At 33.9% G+C, this 16,368-nt stretch overlaps 2 protein-coding genes across 3 annotated transcripts; one reads left to right on the top strand and one right to left on the bottom strand.

Annotated features, from left to right (window-relative positions):
- The first annotated feature begins 25 nt into the window (after window positions 1–25).
- Window positions 26–3,375, top strand: LOC123222325 (FHA domain-containing protein FHA2-like). The gene is made up of 3 exons (XM_044645019.1): window positions 26–820; window positions 2,044–2,210; window positions 2,891–3,375. Exons 1-3 carry the CDS (start codon window positions 163–165, stop codon window positions 3,098–3,100), a joined length of 1,035 nt encoding a protein of 344 aa, XP_044500954.1. The 5' UTR covers window positions 26–162; the 3' UTR covers window positions 3,101–3,375.
- Window positions 3,376–5,012: 1,637 nt separating this feature from the next.
- Window positions 5,013–12,816, bottom strand: LOC123222326 (ethylene-responsive transcription factor-like protein At4g13040). 2 transcript variants are annotated; one of them, XM_044645020.1, is made up of 7 exons: window positions 12,463–12,816; window positions 11,173–11,283; window positions 10,813–10,937; window positions 9,419–9,533; window positions 6,089–6,269; window positions 5,554–5,675; window positions 5,013–5,461 (listed from the first exon to the last, which is right to left on the bottom strand). In XM_044645020.1, exons 2-7 carry the CDS (start codon window positions 11,213–11,215, stop codon window positions 5,328–5,330), a joined length of 720 nt encoding a protein of 239 aa, XP_044500955.1. In that variant the 5' UTR covers window positions 11,216–11,283; window positions 12,463–12,816; the 3' UTR covers window positions 5,013–5,327. The 2 variants fall into 2 exon arrangements, with proteins under 2 accessions (XP_044500955.1, XP_044500956.1); XM_044645021.1 differs by lacking the exon at window positions 12,463–12,816 and adding an exon at window positions 11,988–12,350.
- Window positions 12,817–16,368: the final 3,552 nt, after the last annotated feature.

The following is a 16,368-nucleotide window of genomic DNA, read 5'->3' as shown; positions in this document are numbered from 1 at the left end:
TTGGTAATCTCTTTATATTGTAAAATATTTATTAATTTTATATCAACAAAAAAAACCGGGTCCGGGTATCTTTACAGACCGGCGGCAGTTCTAAGCTAATTCCTAGCGAGGATAACATGAAACCTGTATACAAACACACTCTTCACGAAAACCGGACAACTGATGTTTCATCTCAAATCTCCTTTGCTAAAAGACGCTTCGACTAATACCATGGGCACGATCAGCGGAAACGACGTGGAAGCGGGCTTCGCAAAGCTGCAAGGCGAAGATTTCGAGTATTACATGCAGACATACTCCATAATCTTGGGTCGAAACTCGAAGAAATCAACGGTAGACGTCGACCTCTCTAGCTTAGGAGGCGGCATGAACATCTCGCGCCACCACGCGCGCATCTTCTACGATTTTACGCGCCGTCGCTTTGCTCTGGAAGTTCTGGGAAAGAACGGGTGCCTGGTGGAGGGAGTTCTTCATCTTCCTGGAAACCCCCCGGTGAAATTAGATTCTCAAGATTTATTGCAAATCGGAGATAAAGAGTTTTACTTTCTATTGCCTGTGAGGAGCATTTTGGGCGGGCCCATCGGGCTGAGGCATTATGCGGGGTCGGTGGCCCCGCATTACGGTTATGGGGCGACGGAAGCGGGGAGGATGGTTGGGTCGGTGGGGGTTACATCGGCGAAGAAAGGGAGAGGGAGAGAATATTATGAGGAGGAGTATGAGGAGGATGAAGAGGGGAGTAGTGGGAAGAAGATTAGGAAAGAAGGAGGTTTTGAGGGCTACGGTGGTGGTAGTGGTGGCAAGCCTGGATTGGCTGGAGCTTTCGGTTAGTAGTGTAAAGTTTCTTATCAGTCTCTTCAATAGGAGATTTGACATTTGAAAATATTGTTACTGTAAAGTTAGTAATAGATTTTTTGGGTAGAATTCTATATATTGTTTTGGTGATCAATACGATGGAAAAAGTTTATATTGTGTGGTATGCTATGTTTCTGCATCAAATTGTTTCATTGGGTTCTAGTTAGTAGTGTTCTTCATGAAGATATTATTGGGCTTTTGACATAGTTGGCAATTGTTTGATTCTCAATATTTGACTGGCATTTATGGTATTTCTAGTATCTTGATGAGTTCGTTATTTTGATGGGCTGTATTTAAAAATTTCTGCTTGACTTGAAAGTATTTGGGCATAGCTGTTAGCTGGTGCTTGCCATTCATTTGTACAATTCTTCAGTAAAGTAAAATTTTTTCAAGTTTTGTGCCTAACATTTGATATTTAGTTTGGAACTGAGGAATTTTGTATTTGCTTCAATGTAAATATATATATGTGTGTGTGTGTGTGTTTATGTATGTATGTATTTACAAACTTAGCATAGTTTTAATTGGTATTATGTAGTTGTCACTGAGTTTTGTGAATTAGGAAACATTTTATGGACAATGGCCCTAGTCATAAAGGGAAAAATAACATGTAGATGGAATAGCAAGTTCAACTGCTCTAGGTTTCCTGTAATGAGATGAAAAAAAAGTCAATCCTTTATAATAAAAATTGATAAATTTTAAATGCCATGGTGAGGGTGTGGTGTTTCTCTCCAAAGTTGTGCAGATTGATGAGAATAAGCAAAGTTGTCAAAACAAGGCCACTGACTGGCTCTTGCATCCCCTTTATAGTGGTATCATTTTGTTTCTCTGTTTTTGATCATTCCTTATCTTCATTTCTTTTTTCCTCATGGATTAAAGGAACTGGTGTTCTTTCCTAGCATTTCAAATTTTCTTCAAGCATTTAATTTGTGCTGGCTTAATTTTTTGTGACAAGTATTCTGGAGAAGTTAATTTGGGCATGAAATGTGGCATGCAATTAAATAAAAATGACACAATCAGTTGCTATGTAAATGGCCTTGAAGCTTTGTGTCTTGGTGTTTTCTTGTTCTGTCTAATAATATTGATCTTCTTCAATCAGTTTCTTTCCTTTTAACTTTTAAGTTCCAGTACCTTAAATTTTGTCTTTCCACATTGGTCTAACGGTATGCTTTCTTATTGTCATATTATTGTTTCCAGTTTCTGCAGACAAGAAGGCAGAAGGAAGGTCTAGGGTTGATCGTGAATCCGATAATCAGCAACTTCTGCAGTTGGAAGAGAAGGATGTGGTATCAACTGTAGCCACTGTTCTATCTGATCTTTGTGGCCCTGGAGACTGGATGCCTATGGAGAGACTTTACAATGAGGTTAGTTTTTTTTTTAATTCGTAAAAATCAACTGTCCTGAATTGATGCATTTTGGGTGTGAATCATCTTGGTTTTTTAAAATATCATCTGTTTACTAAATGTCAGGACAGGAACTACAAATAGTCAATTGTGTTTTAACCAAGTTATTGTCAAATTATGTGCATAATATTGCATCCTGTTATATTTCTGGATGCCACTCTCAACAAATTATGCTGGATGAGACTGGTTTAGGTCTTGGCTTGGCTAAAAAAGCTGTTTAACAAATATATCACTATTAAAGGTTCTTGGTAAGTGCCTAGGTGATAGTACTAGCTCCTCAAAATGAACTAGTGATGATTGTTACATTTTTTTTATTTCACCTTACAAAATATATTCCCCGAGATTTGTGTAGGAAGTTTCATTGCTCAGCATGGTTACTTTGCCCCTTCCAGTAAGTTGAATGTTCTATATATATTAAAGCATTTTGAAATTGTCTTTTAAGCTCTGATTTTGCATGATTCTATGTGGATATCTGAGGGGCAGTAATTGTTTAACAACTATACATAATTGATTAATCATTATTTGATGGGCTTTTCCCTCCTGCCTTCTTTCATCTTGCGGTCTACTCTAATTCTATGAATTTTGAACCTTGCAATCTCCCTGGATTGCTTACTGTTTGTATCTTTCTTCTTATTGTTTAGTTGGTAGAGCAATATAGTAATGTCTGGCATCACAGTCGAGTGAGGAGATATCTAACTGCTGAGGACTGGCCTTGTCCTGAATCCAAAGAAAAACCATGGTATGGCCTGCTTACGTTGTTGAGAAAATACCCTGAACACTTTGTGATCAACACGAGGTCCAAAGGCCGGGTAACATTGGAGTTTGTGTCTCTGGTCTCTCTAATTTTGTAACATCAAGAAGTGTCAGAGAGCAGGTTCTTTACACTGATTACCTAATATGCAAGCTTTTCTGTGAAGTGGAAACATGGCAGATTTTGATTTTGGTAGTGTTGTTGTGAATTGAGATTTAAGTGTCAGGGCCATCTTAGCACCCCTGCATGTGCTTCAAAACATGTAAACGAGTGAGTTGAATCCGTGCTTTGATGTGTTTGATCTATGCCATTTTCTTTTGATGTGATTTCTTTGTAAATGGTATGTCGGTAATAGAAAGTACTCAATTAGACTAACATCTGCTTTTAATTTGGCTCATTTTGTTTGTAAAAAAATACGGTCTTGAAGTCGGTGAAGTTTGTGAATGTAGGAGTCCCTGACTTGAGAATATCTAGTATTCTGGTAATTTCTCTGAGTCCTAATTTAGATAGGCCTGGCAGCTCATATTGGAATATAAGTTTTCGGGTTTCAAATAGTAAGCACATTCAGGTTTCGCCAAGTGTAAACAGATGGGCAACCATAACATAGACCCTGTTAAATTCAAAGTTCATTCTAGCAGCTGACATTAGAACCAAAACATTATTTTCTGTAGACATGATGATACAAATTTTATATGAAAAGGAGCACATTATCAAGATTCTTCTTTCCTTACTTTACCAAGCGCTCGTTTCGCAAAAAGTTTTGTTCCTGAGCTTGTTTTTCAGCAAGGGCTTCCTCGTCAAGTACTTTTGGAAACCATTCTGGCAATCACCAATTTAACAGTGGTTTTAGTCTGAGAGTAGCATAATCAATTGTCGTCCCAACAACAGCATAGATGATTAACGGATTGCACCAGCTTGACAGCCTAAAATGCCATCAAACAGAAATTTTTACTACAAGAAGGAGAATCATAGATAATAGAAAATACAGAATAATGCAACAGAACAAAAATATAGCCTTCAGGGTGAAACTCTGGAATAGCGATTTTAGTTGTTCAATTTCAGCTTATATATTTGGTATGACTTAACATGCAGCTCTGTCAAATATGAAATTCTCAGCATATAAAAGATTTTAAACAAAGCAAATGCCAAAATACGTTATGATAATGGATCTACAAAGAATGCAAATCTCACCAGAATTGTTTTTGGATGAGAAATTAAATTAATAACTACTAGAAAAATACATATCTAGGCAGTAGGCACAACCACATGCCAACACACACAAAAACATGAGATAGAGCCATAAAATTTCACCTTGAAGACGCCCAAGATGGGCACCACTACCAAAGCCAGCAATTACAGGGTTCAGTAGATCATCAGGTCCTGTTTTTTGACTTGCTCTTACAAATTCACGGGACCCTGAGAAATCAAAGAAACCATTACATTTTTATTAAACAAATAAAAAATTATACTTGCCCTGCAACAAAGTTTCAGACATGTTGATCAGCAACTCTCTTCACCGCCAAAACTGTGTCTTTCTGCAAACAGGAATGTATCCTTATCCTTAATGCATGAGTTTTAACAAGTATCCCACGTTTGAATAAAACCAAACAAAATCCAAGCCAAGGATGCTACTCCCGACTGCATCGATCTTTTGGACAATCGGATGAGTTGCTTTCTTTCGCGTTGTGTAAGCTGCTGAAAAAGACCTTAAGCAAGTACTTATTTCTATAATAATATTATTATAAAACATGGCAACAAAAGTTCAATTACATAACAATCTCCACCTTAGCCTGTATTCTAGACTTTGTGAGCTTGTAAGCAACAAAACCTAAATCTAAGGAAGATAAGCGAAGGACTTACATATACCAGTTGGCTAATGACCTATTGGTTCAACCTTCTAGGTTAAAAGAAATGTTAGTATGAAAAGTCCATAGCTAAATTTTTTAAAGTAAGATAAAATTGTACTTCCAACTAAATAGAATTTACTTCAAACGAATTAATCCCACTACCAGTAGAAATAAAAGAAAGGCCTTCATATAATTTTTACCAGTATAAGCTTCCGCTAAATTCGGACTAATTTCCAGAAAAGGAAAATTTTCCTCTGGAACCAATTTGTACTAAGAATTGACGGTTCATCAGTAAGACCAATGGACTATCTAATACTTTGAACTAATTATTACATTTAATGCTATGAATCTCTTGCTTTCGAATGACTTTGTGATTTTCCCTAATAGGGCCCTTTTATACACTGAAAAAATTGGAAGCCACTCAGCTACATGTGAACTGTTAGAATTATCCAGCCTCATTCTCAAACATTACTTCCAATATCAGGCTGATGAATCTGGCCCTGCATCTTCTGACCCCGAGAAACCATCCACTCCTTGCTTAATGTCCCATTCACCATTTTCGAATGGAGATTCAGACCTCTCATGTGGCACAACCCCAAGTCTTCTCTTGTACTCTGAAAATATTACCAGAGCCAATTCCGTTAATGCATCAACTTATAGAAACTGTGATATGCTTGATGGTTAAGCTTAGAATGAGTAAGTTTACTTTTATGGGTGATTGAACGACGAGTGAACGCCAAGAATTCATCCCACTTGAATTGCCTAAGCTCTTGCTTCTCCTCTTCAGAGAGTTCAAAATTCGGTTCCCTCCCACACATGAAAGCAGCCCTACAAAATGTTGAAACAATTGATGAGTTCATCTGTCTACAAATACATCCAACCAAAAACTTAGCATACAACAGTTTTGACAGATACAAGTTCAATTTGTTAATTGGAATGATTAAAACTCACAGGAGGGAGACCCTCCCGTGGGTTGCAAAAAGGCCAATGTTTACATTAATGACCCCCACCTGGTTTTTTTTTTTTGTTGACGTTACCAAGAAAAACCTCTAACTTACAAAAAAATAAATCCATCTGCATGTACACATTCGCATGCATTCACCATGGCGATATTCTTGATGAGGACTAAACCAGATCGGTGGTAAGAGTTTCCCCAAGATATCAGTTTTTGTATTTAACCACATCAATTGCACTTTTGCACTACAACATAATTATCATGAGCTTGAACTTGAATATATTACCTGTCATACAAATGAGCAGCCTCCTCTTGTGAACCAACAGTTCCCAAGTGGATTTGTTTCTTGTCCACTTTTATTGCCGCCTGCCATTTCATATTTTTGAAGTAGACACCTCTCATTAGACAGGGTTCTTGGTTTTGAATTTGCTTCCTCCGATGTCGCTTTCTGCGTTTGATTGGTAGCCCTACAAACACAAAAACAATGTAGTAGCCTTGGCCAAAATGATGCAGCACAGAGAGAAACCCAAGAGATTTATATATGTTCATAAGGGTATTTACAAATTTCAGAGTGAAAAATTCATTCAAGAAATACTAGAATCCTATTTTTGCATTAATCCATAAAGAAAGAAAAAACATTAAACATGGATGAATCTGCAAAGTACACAAAACTGAAAGCAAAATAAGCCCAAGCTTAACTGCTGGATGTGTTTTCCAAGAGATAAAATTGGTAAACCTTAAGGATTCTCATGAATTGGAAAACCAGAAAAGTAAAATGGTTTCCAATTATTGTACCGAGACCAAGTTTGGAACATTGTATCACTCTACTCATAGTTTCTTCTATTAGTCTCCGTCCATATGCACTAGATAATCAAAGGTCCCTCCTATCAGTAGATTGTTTCTTCTTACACAACTTGATTTCATTTGATTCCACATAACACTAAAAGAGTATCAAAAACCATTTGAGAAGCTGCAAGACATCCCAAAAATAATAGAGGAAAACCCACCGAGAACTCCTGCAAGCAGGGAACTCTGATGCTCTAGATAATTGATCAACACCATTTACTTGCACATTCAAGTTTTGCATTGCAGAAACTCAATCACAACAATGTACCAAACATTCAATCAATAGTTCTCTACAATTTCTTATTTTCAAGGTAATTATTTTCCACAATATTTAATTTTCAAATAAAGATCACTTAGAGAAAGAACCCACAAAAGACACAAAAAATCTGTAGTAGACTCAAGTCAATCTGTCACATACATATCTCAGATGATCCACAGAAAGAATGAATTGGGTAAACTAGTAATGAAATCCATGGACAAATCTTTCTATACCTTTATGGGAAACTGTTAAGGTTGCAGAAGCCTCAAATGTGCACTTTGGTCTCTTTGAGAGGTTTTCTTGGCCTTATAGGTTACTATAGAATATTCATCCAAGGTTATGGGAAAATTGCTGGTCCCCTCACCAATATGCTAAAAAAGAATAGATTCCAATAAATAAAGGAGACCGAGGAAGCTTTTGAATGATTGAAGCAAACCATGATGCAAGGTCCAGTTTTAGCCTTTTTGGATTTCACCAAGCCATTTGCCATAGAGTATAATGCTTTCGCTAGAGGAATCGGTGCAATACTGATGTAAGAAGGCCATCCAGTGGCTTATTTTGGTCACCAACTTAAAGGAAAGAATGCAAGTTTATCTACATATGATGAAGAAATTCTTGCATTAGTACTTTTAGTCCAACAATGACATGCTTCTCTTCTAAGATTGCCTTTCATAGTTTACACAAACCACTATAGTCTAAGATATTTATGAGGTCAGAAGATAATAACTCCCTCACAATAGAGATGGCTTTCCAAATTAATAGGGTTTGATTTCAATATTGTTTACAAGAAGGGAAATGACAACATGACAATTGATGACCTTTCTAGGCAAATGAGCTTTTCCATATTAGACAACAATGACGATAGGCTTGTAGCTAACCTAGACCCAATGACACTAACAAATCATAGCCCACCTGAAATCCATGCCATGTCATACTTTAGCCTACTTGGTTGCAAGAATTAGCCTAAGAAAATCAAGAACATTTAGACTTGATATACCTAAATCAGTTATATGAGGAAAGGGAGACAGTTGGACCATGGATTGAAAAAAATGGGTTACTTTTGTACAAAGGAAGGCTCTACCTACCTTTAACATTTGACCTTATTACCACTATCACAGAACAATTCCATGAAGCAACATATGAAGGGTTACACAAAACCTTATAGCAGTTGAAACAAATTTTCTACTAGAAGGGCATGAGAGCTACAAGTTTGGAGATAATCAAGGCATGCCAAACTTGTCAAAAATATCAAAGAGACCAAAGTGCACATTTGAGGCTTCTGCAACCTTAACAGTTTCCCATAAAGGTATAGAAAGATTTGTCCATGGATTTCATTACTAGTTTACCCAATTCATAACGAAAGACATCCATTATGGTTTTCTTGTTTTTTTACTAGTTATAGACAACAGCTGGATGACAGAAAAACAGAGCCAAACTCATGACATTAATCATGTATCTCTTTAACTTAATAACCTTTATAAATGAACTAATCTTGTTTCATTTGTCAAGTACAATCAACAGGAATAAAAAGACAATGAAAGAATAATAGTAGAGAGAATTCTCCATTTCCAGCTAAATGTCAGTAAAAAATCATAGATTATCAAATCACAGAGACATTTTGTTATCGTTAGAAGATACTTCTGTAAGACCCAAAGAATAGCATCAACTTGTAATCAACTCTGTATGAGATCTTAATATGTGGCTAGATCTTCTATAAACTACTTTGGTCTTTGGCCTCATAAAGCACATCAATTTAAAAGTTTCCTTGAAACAATTCAATATCAATGATTTCATTCAGAATTTACTTCAAGATTCATGATAAAGGTATAACTTGATAACTCTGGTGCATGAGATTTCTCACTTTTCTCATCACACTGTTAATTGCAGCCCAATCAGTGACTGCAAGCTCAATTTGTAAAACCACCAGTTCCTACCTGATTACAGTCGGATGATATGAAGAATAAGCCAAATATATAGGCATTCCTTTATGGTGCCAAATTTAACATTATTTTTCTATCAATCTTCTGCCAATCTCTCATCCAGCATATGATGTAATTATAATTAAAATTTGAAAATGTAAAGGAAATTTGAGTTTGCTATGTGTTTTTATACAGAAAACAAGAGATAGGCATATCCAGCAAGTTTCATCAAAACATGTTTAATGAAAAATTATGTAACATTGGAAACTGAAAGTATGATTATGGAAGAAGGTTAATTTTAAAGTTTAGCATCTATTGGGTGTCCTTTCCTATGGACTGAAACTTTAGGCATTAATAATTAAAGTATTTGATATTAAACATAAGTTGATAAAGAGATCATGCATATGAATCCACATTTCATAAATTAAAACAATCAAATAACAATATAAAACAAACTGGGCCTGTGTATAATAATGACCATTTAATATGACTTAAGCTTTGAGATTAGTGGTTCCTCAGAAGATCTAAACTTGTGCCCATTTAGCTATCATCAAGTACCAAGAAAAAAGGAAAATTCTCTACACTTACAAACCTGGAAATGATTTAATATGTTGCTCTTTTTCAATATGTTGTAATTTTGGTTTTTCTTCTGGTGAGCTTGAACCAGATACATTGGATGACAGGGGTCCAGATTTGGCAGTGGCTTTCTGAAAATAGATAATATCAAAAGTTTAGGAACAAATTATGGAAACGAAAACATATAACCTTCAGATATAAGCAATACATAATTTCTTAACTTCTTTAATGCATTTATCAAGGAGAGCATGCATTTATTTAATGTCTTTTCATCATGTACCATAAAATCAAATGCAGGGAGCAGAAAATGATGGGTCAGGAATCTAGAATCTCAAGTTTATTTCCCAAACTATAAGCAGGCCTTTTAAAAAGAGGCATTTAATACCTTCAGAGTCAAACCTAGCATAAATTAAGATACAGGTTGGCAAACATGCCAAGTCCAAAGGCACTAACAGACCTTTTGGTTGGCCAACTCCAGCCAGCTCTGTGATTCCAGCTATGAAAATCAAATTATCCAAATAGACTTTTCTTTGACAGAATGGATGTCCCAGTCTGCAATGGATTGACCAAAGGTAAACCAGAGGGGCACTTACTATATCTAAAATTTCACTCTTACCACATTAAATGCCCCCCACTCTAACTTGAAGTGGAACTAAAAAATGCAAATATGCAGATTTAAGAAAAGAGAAAACCATTGCCATAGAACTTAACTATTTGCATTCAATACAAAATACAATCCTTCATCAAGAAATTATTGTTTGGTGAAGTTAATTTATTAGAGGTTAAACATGAAGCAATTAAAGATAGAGCTCCTTTATTTTTTCCACAGACAAGATCTTCTAGTTCCTTCCATATAGCATAGCCACATTTTGCATTACATTACATAGCTATAATATAACTACAGAAACATCAACCAGTTTCACAGAACAATGCACTTATTGCACTTAGGAATAAAGTGGACTCCGAAATAAAGATTAAAAAAAAAGTAACCCATTTAAAACAGGAGCAGTTTAAGGCATGATACTAATCATCTAATGAACTGAATATCAAGTTCTTGTATATTCTCAACACAGCAAGTTTCGCACAGCTTTTGGAGATGGCCCTCCCCATTAGTTATATAACCAAACATCTAAAACAAAGATTCTCACTGGTATGAAACCTTGTAAGAAAATATGGAAGGCTATTTTTTATGTTATTCCTCTCTACAAAACAACAAAATTTTGAGCTTTGATAGCCCTGGCAACAAGCTATATAATGTACAAAACTGCAAAGATACCATGATCTTTTATTCTAAAGATTAAATGGGACCTCACATCAATGTAAACCAAAAATAGCCTAATGTGGGGCCATCAAAGTAAATAGTGACCAATCTGATATATGTGATTAGAGCTATAAATCATAACCCCCTACCCATGTTGACTGTCTTGCATCATCTAATGGAATGGGATGTACACTGACAGGATTGGCATTCTGGGCGTCAGGAGTAATACCATTATCAGAATTCCAAGTAAGTGGAGCTAGAAAAAAACTTTTTCCTGCAATGGTGTGCCAAAATTTGGTTATAATATTATTTAAGCATGATATAAAAGCTACATAAAGAGAATATCATTCTTTGAAATTGTAGATTACTAAAAAATAATCATCACTTAGAGTACAGTGTATAGAGAGCACATTTTACCAACAAGTGTCTAGTCTTGCAAACTGCTAAAGTACAGTTGAAGCATTTAATCAGTATGATGTATAGAGTAGCACATTTCTTCAAATACTTACCAGAGCAAAGTCCCAGTAGCTTGCGCCTTCTTAAACTCACCATGATGGACCTAAATATTTCTCAAGATTGCACAATGCTTTTAGTTGATGTCCTTTAACATATAGCAGCTCCTAGATCATCAGAGACAGAGCATACAAAAAGACATTTGAAAGTAAATTTCAGGTGGCAAAGAGTTATAACTTAAAACTAAATTAAAAAAAGAATCCACAATCTCAATAGGAGCAAGAAATATTATCCTTGAAATAACATGACAAGTAACAGTTAAAGAAAAAAGAAAGTAAAAACAGAATGCCGATAGCTGTAGAAAAGAGGATCAAATGAATGTATTTTCATGTCATTCGGCTGAGAAAAGAGAAATTTAGCAGTTTCTTAGGCTAACATAACCAAAACTCTTAGTGAAAAGGGCAACCTTTTTTGAGTTCAATGCATGTATAAACCTGAAAAGAGCTTTGTTAAAATTGAAAGCCACTGATTTACAACAGCGAAGTATGTAAACTACAAAAGGAAAATCTGAAAAAGCAAACAAGTTCTCCCATCAAAGGCCCCTTATCTTACTTGACATGTTATAATTAAAATTTTCACAATGTAAGCTATGACTACTTTTTCTTCAACTATCATCCCCATCTAGATAGGACAATCTATGGGTGTCAACTTTAATTCACAAGCTAAGCAGCTAAAAAATCCAACACTCTCGTTATTTCAGAAAAAAATAATAAGGAAAATTTAACAATAGATCCCATTAAATTTGAACAAAAACCAACTTGTAGGTTAGATTGAATATGCAGTTTTAAAGACCAACATCATTGATACTTACACCACACCAACCATTCCCACATAGAATTAGAACAAGGACCAGCCAGTACGCTAAACATTTCACGATCCTTTTTCAGTCAACCCGCTTGAGTTGTGGTCAAAAGATAAATCTTTTGTGTGGATACAGATAGAGGGTGACTATTATAAACAAAGCAAGAGTAAATTAAAACAATAATACAGACACAATTTTTGCTAAATCGTATATAGTAAAATCCGAATAATGCTCATGTTAAACTGAGCAAACTGCCCCAAAGTGGTTTCTTGAGAAGAATAGTTAGTCTATCTCCATGAAGACCAAGTCAACCCCACCAACCTACCACCTTTCATATAGCCAAACAAAAATCAAGAACAACCACCACCCATCACAGAAGAAGAATGCGTAACCATGAAAAGCACAAGCAGAGGCAGCCATTACACAAATATAATAATAATAATAATAACAACAAAAAGGAAAGTCATTCATTTTTTGTATGTACCTGAGTGAGAGTGATAGACAGATAAGAAAAAAAAATAAAGGTGGTGGTTGAGAGAGCGTGGAAACTAAGGAGAAAAGAGAGAGAAAGAAGAGAGGCGTAGTTGAAATCTGAAAAAAGGGAAAGAAGGGGATTAGGATTACAGACAGGGAAGGTGGTCAGTATGTTTAAAGAGACAGAAAAAGAAAGATGAAGAGGGAGAGAGATTCTATATATGTGCGTTTGGGGCTCATCTCATGCATCACCAATCACAATCTATCTACCACCTTTTGTTTTTGGTGTTTTTATAGCGGACTTGCCATTCTTATGACTTCTACCATGAGAGGTTGGCTGTGCTCCGTTGGGTTTTTTTTTTTTAATATATAAATAATGGAAAATAAAAAGAGAGTTTAATCAATAAGAGAAGCTGAGAGAGGGAGAACGTATGTATACTTGGATTCCTGTTTTGCCCTTTTCAACTTTGCCAATTACCTCTCCAGGTCCAACTAACTCTCGTTTGGTTTTCCCTTCATTTACTTTTATGCCCCTCCATTTGTTCTTCTTTTTCTCTGGTTTACACGTGTACATAATTATTAATATTTACTATTAATCGAGAAGATTAACGTGAAGGTAATAGTGATAGCCCAAGTGGAAAGAGATAAATGGTCAAGTTATTTAATTGGATAATGCCGCTTTGATCAAAAGTTGGCAGTGGTTGGCAATTAATTTTTTTCCTGAATACTCTAAATTCATTAAGTTTTTATGTTTTTTGTGTTATGGCTAATATATGACATACCATTATTGAGAAAGAGTCATTTTCGTTTTCCCACCTAATGTTTGGCCTACAAACCTCTTCCACCTCTTGGTGGCATAATCACTAATATTTTTCACCCAAAATCAATTTTCATTAATAAAAAAAAAACAATATTATGTGTATATAATATAGATATTATATGATGTATCATCATATAATTAAATATTACTTTATATTTAATTTTAAATCATTCAACTACATAATAATATATCATTTATATATCCCAATTGTGTATAAAAAATTTGTATATATAATTTTATTATAAAAAAAAAATCAATATTGCAAGGACACAATAATAATTTTATCATCCATAAAATTTTAAAAAGTTAAAAAAATTCTTTTACATATTAGACATAAACGTTTTAAATATGATAGTTTTTATCATTTGATAGGTTTGAAAATTTACATTTCTGCGTTTTAAACCCTAATTGTCATTTAGTCTTATCATCATTGTTGGCATCGATCAAGCCACAACATAGAGGTAGTCGAGAATGACAAGTATGTGCCATAGAGTGGTGTGATAAGAGTGGAGAGCAATCAAGTCATATCATTGAGAGAGATCATAGAATACTATTGTTGGTTTTCAATTTGAAAGACCAAAGGTTTTGTCGACAAGATATAATGATATTGTTGCAGAAATGAGCTAGAAATGAAGATATTAGTGCTAGTAGTGGATTTTGAAGTTAAATTAACATCATTTATGGTTATCGTAAGTGAGAGCGAAGGTGAAAATAAATGAGAATAAGGGAATTATAAGTAAAGCTAATATTTAAAATACTTTTTTTTATTTTTGTTAATTTGAAAAAAAAAAAAAAACTCTCTTAACTTTAACAAAATTCTTGATTTTCTTCTCTAACTTCTTTCTCATTCATCTCGATTTCAACAACTCAAATATCTTCAAACTAATTATTATAAGAGTAATGTTATATACACCTCAAATAAGTATCAATTTTTTTATCAATAATAATATGTTACTAATTAATTAAGAGTTACTTTATTATTAGTACAAAATAACTAATTCATGTAATAACATATTATTATTATTGTTTATTATAAGTGTACATATTTTTATTATTATAATACTATTACAGACACTTCAATTTGCTCACATAATAATTATATAATTGAGTTTTCGTTATACATTTTTAGGGTGAAGAAGCATTTATCGTACGGTCAAATTTACAAAAATGATATCTAAGAAATAATTATCCATTATATAGCAACTAACGATAAGCAATATGTTGTGATCATACCTATAACCCAAACACAATTCAACTCAAAGCGTAAACGAAAACTTCTTTACCCAAAAAAACATAGAGAGCAAGACTTCACAACATCAATTGTATCTTTCAATATACTTAACATGTCAATTTTAGTTTTCCAACAATCATGAGATAATATTTCATCTTTAATTTTTATAAATCTGAAATAACAATTAAGATATTATTTAATTTATTTTATCTTGTTCCGTAACATAATAGGACCAATAACTTCCACCGTAGGTATTATTTCAAATATTCTGAACTTACTGGGCAGTTAAAAAAAAAAAAAAAAGAAGAAAAAAGAAAACTAGTAATTTAGTGCATAACTTTAAACTCTTTTTATGAATTATTATTATTTAAAAATTGAATTTATTTAATATAATGTTCTAAATTCAGTTAGATTCTATTGAAGCGTAATAAAAGCAAGATTAATGGTTATGATTGAAGAGAAAGATATTAATAAATTTAGTGGATAAGGTATGGTCTCTCGGCAATATTGCAAGTTGAGGCATGAGGGACAGCTATGTAAAATAACATAAGGGACAGAAAAGGGAATAAAAAGGAATGTGTAGGGCAGCCAAGGGTTTAGAGAATTAATATCAAGAGTAATATGGCTTAGCAAGGAAGGTAAGGCCAATGGCACCGACGAAGCTCTGATTGGATGGGCGGCCTGTCCTTGCTGATGCATAAAAGCCACCGTCAAACCCAACCTTTTTCGAATTACCTTACCTTATTAACCCCGCCAATTCAGTGATTTTACAGTTATACTGAGAGAAATCTCGTATTTGGATCAAAATTTTTTAAATCCATTTGAATTAGAATCTAAATGATAATATCCATAATAATTAAAAAAATCATTCTGATTTATTATTTTATTTTTTAAAAATGGTATTATATAATATAATATAATATTTAATACATAATACTATTCATAATTTAACTATCATAGATAAGGTATCCAGGTTGGGAAAATACAAATGCAGACATCAGCGGTCGGCCCAAAGCCCTCCTTTTTCAGCCCATTATCATTTTCCGTTCGTTGCACTTGTTTACGCCGAAATTTAGCCCTGTATGTGCGAGCCGAAAGTAGCCGCGGCATCATTTGACTTTTCCACGTTTTAATGAAAATATGTTTGGGAGATGAATGTTGTCACGTGATTTTCGTTGCCTATCTAATGGTTAAAATGCTCCAAGGAAATAAATAAGTAAAAGATTTAATGTAATTTGATTAAAGGGATTTAGTAAATATCTAATTTGAAATTAATTCTTGAATCAAGGAGCCATTTGTGAGGATCCCTAATAAAGGGATTTTGTTATGTTATGATTCTGTTTCTGTTTTAAGAAACCAACATATATTATAAAGTACTCTTCCTCAATTCCTTTCCTTTCCTCGAATTTTCTATCTTTGTTTCAACAATTTATAATCAATGTATTAATGATATGGTAAAATTCAAATTTTAATCATGCCTACTGGAATTTACATGACACGACAGCGTTTCAATTTAATATATGACTTTTAAATATGTCATAACGCTCTGAGATTAGGGGCAAAAACAACTAAAGCAATTTTTGTCGCCCATGTTGAGTGTTGATTTGACATGTGTCAAGGAAATATATTTATTATATAAGGTCAAAAGACTTATTCCCACCCAACCTCAGCTCATTTTGAAATTATTATTGATGAGGTCGTAAAAATTTAAATATTTATTTATAAATTATTATAAAAGATAAAATTATTATTTTGTTATTAAATATTAAAAAAATATGTAATTTTTTTTCATTGATTTAAAATACTAATAATTTTTTTATATATTAAGTTTTAAAAAATTCATTTTTTCCTTTTAGATTTTTTCT

The sequence above is a fragment of the Mangifera indica genome, chromosome 8 (genome assembly GCF_011075055.1).
Source record: "Mangifera indica cultivar Alphonso chromosome 8, CATAS_Mindica_2.1, whole genome shotgun sequence".
NCBI lineage: Eukaryota > Viridiplantae > Streptophyta > Magnoliopsida > Sapindales > Anacardiaceae > Mangifera > Mangifera indica.
Note: the sequence above shows the minus strand (reverse complement) of the source record. Positions and strands in the feature narration are given on the sequence as shown.